General features: G+C 47.4%; 1 protein-coding gene across 1 annotated transcript in view; it reads right to left on the reverse strand.

The window, feature by feature from the left end:
* The window catches only part of LOC101568270 (PRAME family member 27-like), a 24,270-nt gene extending 20,573 nt beyond the window's left edge, over nucleotides 1–3,697 (reverse strand). Inside the window, exons 1-3 of the mRNA XM_004647961.2 lie at nucleotides 3,369–3,697; nucleotides 2,403–2,981; nucleotides 897–1,300 (exon numbers count right to left, since the gene is read on the reverse strand). Of these exons, the coding sequence (XP_004648018.2) occupies nucleotides 897–1,300; nucleotides 2,403–2,981; nucleotides 3,369–3,697 (1,312 nt within the window). The remainder of the gene's footprint in view (nucleotides 1–896; nucleotides 1,301–2,402; nucleotides 2,982–3,368) is intronic.
* Between the last annotated feature and the right edge of the window lie 624 nt (nucleotides 3,698–4,321).

Raw genomic sequence — 4,321 nt, forward strand, 5'->3', positions numbered from 1 at the left:
ATTACCAGGACATTCTGGAGAGTTAGTACAGAGGATTTTAAGTGCAAGTTCAGTCCAGGCCTTCCAAAGGACTTGGTAGGGAAACTAAAGTTCTGTGGCTTCATCTAAGTGTTAAGGCTCCAATTCCCAGTGGCATGGGAATGTTGGGAAGAGGGACAACAATTAGGATACATGGAAATAAAATGTAGACAATAAAGCTAAAAGATGGGAGAGAATGAGCACTATGGAATGTCTCTATTCGTTGCTGTGAGTTCCTGAGACCAAAGCTCATCGATCAGACAGCCCAGGGCCTTTTCTCCTCAACTACTACAGATTCTTGAGATTTTAGTTGGATATTAAGATAAAATGATCATGGAGGAAAACAGACGGTCCACATTCAACTCTTTTTACCGTTTATTTATAGTCATCCAGACATTCATCTCACTCCTAAATTGACATTTAACAACTCAAATTTCTATTACTGCTCCTGTGTAGGACCCAAGTCCACAGGGGGCACTTCTATTATTATCTAAGTAATTCCTCGTGCTTCCTACCTGCTGGTAGATGTGTGATTTTGTCTTCAGCACTGAATGAAGGTCTGTGTTCTGGAGGCAGAAGAAACATAGGCTAGATGTATTCAACTAGATGGGGGGCTGGGGAAATGGCTCAGTGGAATATGCGCTTCCCTGGCAAGCGCAAGGGCCTGAGTTCAATCCCCGGTTCAAAAAAAAAAAAAAATTATGGGTTCAACTAGATGGGAATACAGGCAGGGCATGGATTAGGGTGCATGTTATAGAACTGCCTATTGCAACATATTTCTCGGTGAACACAAAACCACACTGTCCTGGGATGCTTTAGTGGCCTCATTATCTTCCTAAGTGGCTCTTGCACTTGGCTCTGAATCTGCTGGAGATCACCATTCCTGGGAACATGAACCTCCCGAGGAGGAGAGTACAGCTCCAGGGCTAAGTTGCTCAGCCTGGCCGTGTGGCTCAGCAGGTTCTTCATGGTGTCTACGGACATGAAATTCCTTACAAAGCAGAAGGCAGTGAGCTGAGAGCAGCTGCTCAGGGAAGGCAGAAAGGCGCAGACCTGTGCATCCGTGATCCTACAGTTTTCCAAATACAGGGTGGTCAGTGTGGCTGAAACGTTATCCAGCAGAATTCGGAGAGGCTCAGGACTGAAATCGCTCAGGTTGATACAACTCAGATCCAGCTGTTTTAGCTGTCTGATCTGCTCAGAGCACGACAGATGGTTCCAGTCAGAGTGTGAGAACTGCCAGTGTGTTACTGAGAGGGTCTCCAATGGGGACACCAGACACCTACAGACAACAAAGCAGTTAGATGTGGCAAACTATGGTGAAAATTATTGGGTGGTGGAAGACAAGGTGGACCAAGTGTCACACGGGTCAGCCCTTTTTAGGTGGCACTTTGCCATCACTTGCTTGAGTAGCTCAGTCTTAAATCTCTACCATCCACTATACTCAATCCCAGATAAAACCCCCTAGTTTTTTTTTTAAAACATATATAGAGTGTGTGTGTGTGTGTGTGTGTGTGTGTGTGTGTGGCCAGCTCAGCCCACCAGGGGGCGCGGCTGGCTGGCATGTGGTGCTGGGGGATCGAACTGCGGTCCCTGTGCTTTGCTTAGCTTAGTTTGTTCCAAGTAGGTGCTTTAGACCACTGAGCCATCTCTCCAGCCCCCACCTAGTTCTTTTTTGATGAGGGCAGCAGGATACTGGGAGGAAACAAAAATCAGGAATGCTCTGGGCATAGATAAGGTATCTGAGCAGAGTTAATGTCCTTTTTTCTTTCCTGCACCTCTGTTTCCTACCTTCAGCACTCAGTGCCCTGCACTTCTCATGTGGTTATTAGCCCACCCTGTAGCAGAGCTTCCTCATGGTGACTGCTAGGAATGTCAGACAGGACTTGGGGTTTCGTAGGACCTTACCCTTAACTGGTTTCTTATGATAGGAACTACACACTTGTCCTCAATGTATCTTTTCTTTCCTTTTTTGGAAACAGGATCTTGCTATGCATTTCAGGCTAGCCTTGAGATTACTTTGCAGCCCAGGCTGTTCTTGAACTCACTACAATTCTACTGCCTTGACCTCCTGAGTGCTGGGATTACAGTCATGTCCCAGCATGCCTGCCTTTTTTTGGGTATTCTTTTGCTTTACCCCTCACTGTGTCTGATCCCTGCCTCTAGACATTCAAGCATTCTGGCCATTTCTAATCTAGCTGCTCAAGTACAGGGACTATGTGACAAAATTTCTAGGACAGAGAAATGAAAACCACAATGAATGATTTGATGTGCTAGTGTTTGACCCCTGTCGCACCTCTTGTGTGTGGCACATGGCCCATGCTCATCCTATTTCTATACCACAGAAAGGCTGTTCTGGCTAATCAGACAGCTCCCAATCTTACCTGAGTACCTGGTCCAAGTGGCCTTCAAGGAAGGAGACACAGTCCATATGAATCTCTTTCAAACAGTGAAACTTAAGAAACTGAGAGGTGATTCTGGTGATCAACAGCTTTTTCTTCTCCAGGGCAATGAAAGCCGGCTCAGAAATGCCAGAGAGAGTTATTTTGTGAAGATTTTGCATCTGGCCCAGAAAAGGGGCAAAATCAGAAAGGATAAAAAGTGACCAGCAGTAACCCAAATCCAACTCCTGTACAAAGTCAAGGTTGAGCATTTCTAGTAACTCTATGTACAAGGGAAAGCACATGGTGGTAATACACAGCTTCTTACATTCCAGCTGCACCAGGTCTTTCCTCTCCTGGACCCACTTGATGAGGTAGGATGCCACTGGACACTGATACTCCTGACTGAGCCACAGATCCAAAAGGACACTGAGGATCTTGTTTGTTTCCCGTGTCCCAGTCTTCTCTCGTCTTGTCCTCCTCATGGCTTTTGAGGAGCAGGCTTCCAACTCATTTCCAGCCCAGACTCTCCAGAAGTTCTGGTGTATGATCCGCATATCTAGAACTTGCAGTTTCATCCTGCTGTGGGTGAAACAGTAATGAATCTTAGAATTTAAGCCACGACCCAGTTTTCTCCTGTGACTTCAACTCTGTGGTCAGCTGCTATCTTCTCTACTCTTTCTATGCTGTAGTTTTCTCTCTCTCTTCCCCTTGCATCCATCCCAGTCCCTACTCCTGTGACCTGTGGTGGGAGTGAGGAACCTCTTGCTCCTTTCTCTGCAGACTCCAGCATGAGCTCAGGCAGTGCACTCACAATTGGATCAGAAGCGCCCAAGGCATCTTGCTCCTTGGCCAGCCACCATCAGAAGACTGTGCTTCACGCTTTAGCCCACCCCCTCCACTCTGACACTTTCTGTCCCTTTCTGGAATACAAGCGCCCTCCCACCAGGATGCCCAGGGCACACTCACCTGGAGGAAACTTTCTGATTCAGCAGCACATCTAGCCCGTCCAGCACAGTTTGTAGCATCATTTTGTTCACCCGCACAACATCCTCCTTAGGCTCCAAGGTCTCTGGTTCCCTTATGCTCATCAGGGCTCCAAGGGGCAGGGAGGGAAAAGGCCAGGACAGCACCATGGCCTTCAAGACCTCTGTGTGTCCCCTGATGAAGGCCTCCATGAACACTCGTGGAAAGAGCTCCCCTGGCAAATATTCCACAGCCTCTATGGCCAAGACCTCATTCCTCATCAAGCTCTCAATTGCCAGTTCCAGTAGTGCACGTGGGGGCTGGGTGCTCATCCTGGGGAGTATGGGAAGCTGGTGTGATGGAAAACACTGGGGAAAGAGATAACTTTTCAGGCAAGGCTGTGACCACCTTCTCACCCATGAGGTGACCTACTTAGAGCCAAAAAGTCCTTGATGTGACAAGGGTACAAATCTCTTTTGTGTTCATGGCCCCAAATCATTACAGCAGCTACCTGTAATGGCTCCATGAAGAATATCTGATACCATCACCATGATGCAGGTTGATAGCCAAGTGCTTGCTGCCATTGCCACACAACAGGCATCAGGACTCATTGGGAATTGAGAACTAAGGAGTTGGAAGTTGACTCCCACTAGCTTTGAGAAAACATTACCTTCTCCACTCCAAAAGAATATAATCAGGGAAATGTAAAAGTTATACTGCTCAGTCTGTAACTTAGCAGTAGTCAAAGGCACTCGAGTAAGAAAAATTATACAGACTATGTAATAAATGTCTTGAGGGGCTGGTGAGATGGCTCAGTGGTCTAAAGCACCTACTTGGAACAAACTTAGCAAAGCACAGGGACCTCGGTTCAATCCCCCAGCACCACGTGCCAGCCAGGGCCGCCCTCTGGTGGGCTGAGCTGGCCACACACACACACACACACACACACACACACA

Source organism: Octodon degus, unplaced genomic scaffold, assembly GCF_000260255.1.
Source record: "Octodon degus isolate 3935 unplaced genomic scaffold, OctDeg1.0 scaffold00343, whole genome shotgun sequence".
In the NCBI taxonomy this organism is placed as follows: domain Eukaryota; kingdom Metazoa; phylum Chordata; class Mammalia; order Rodentia; family Octodontidae; genus Octodon; species Octodon degus.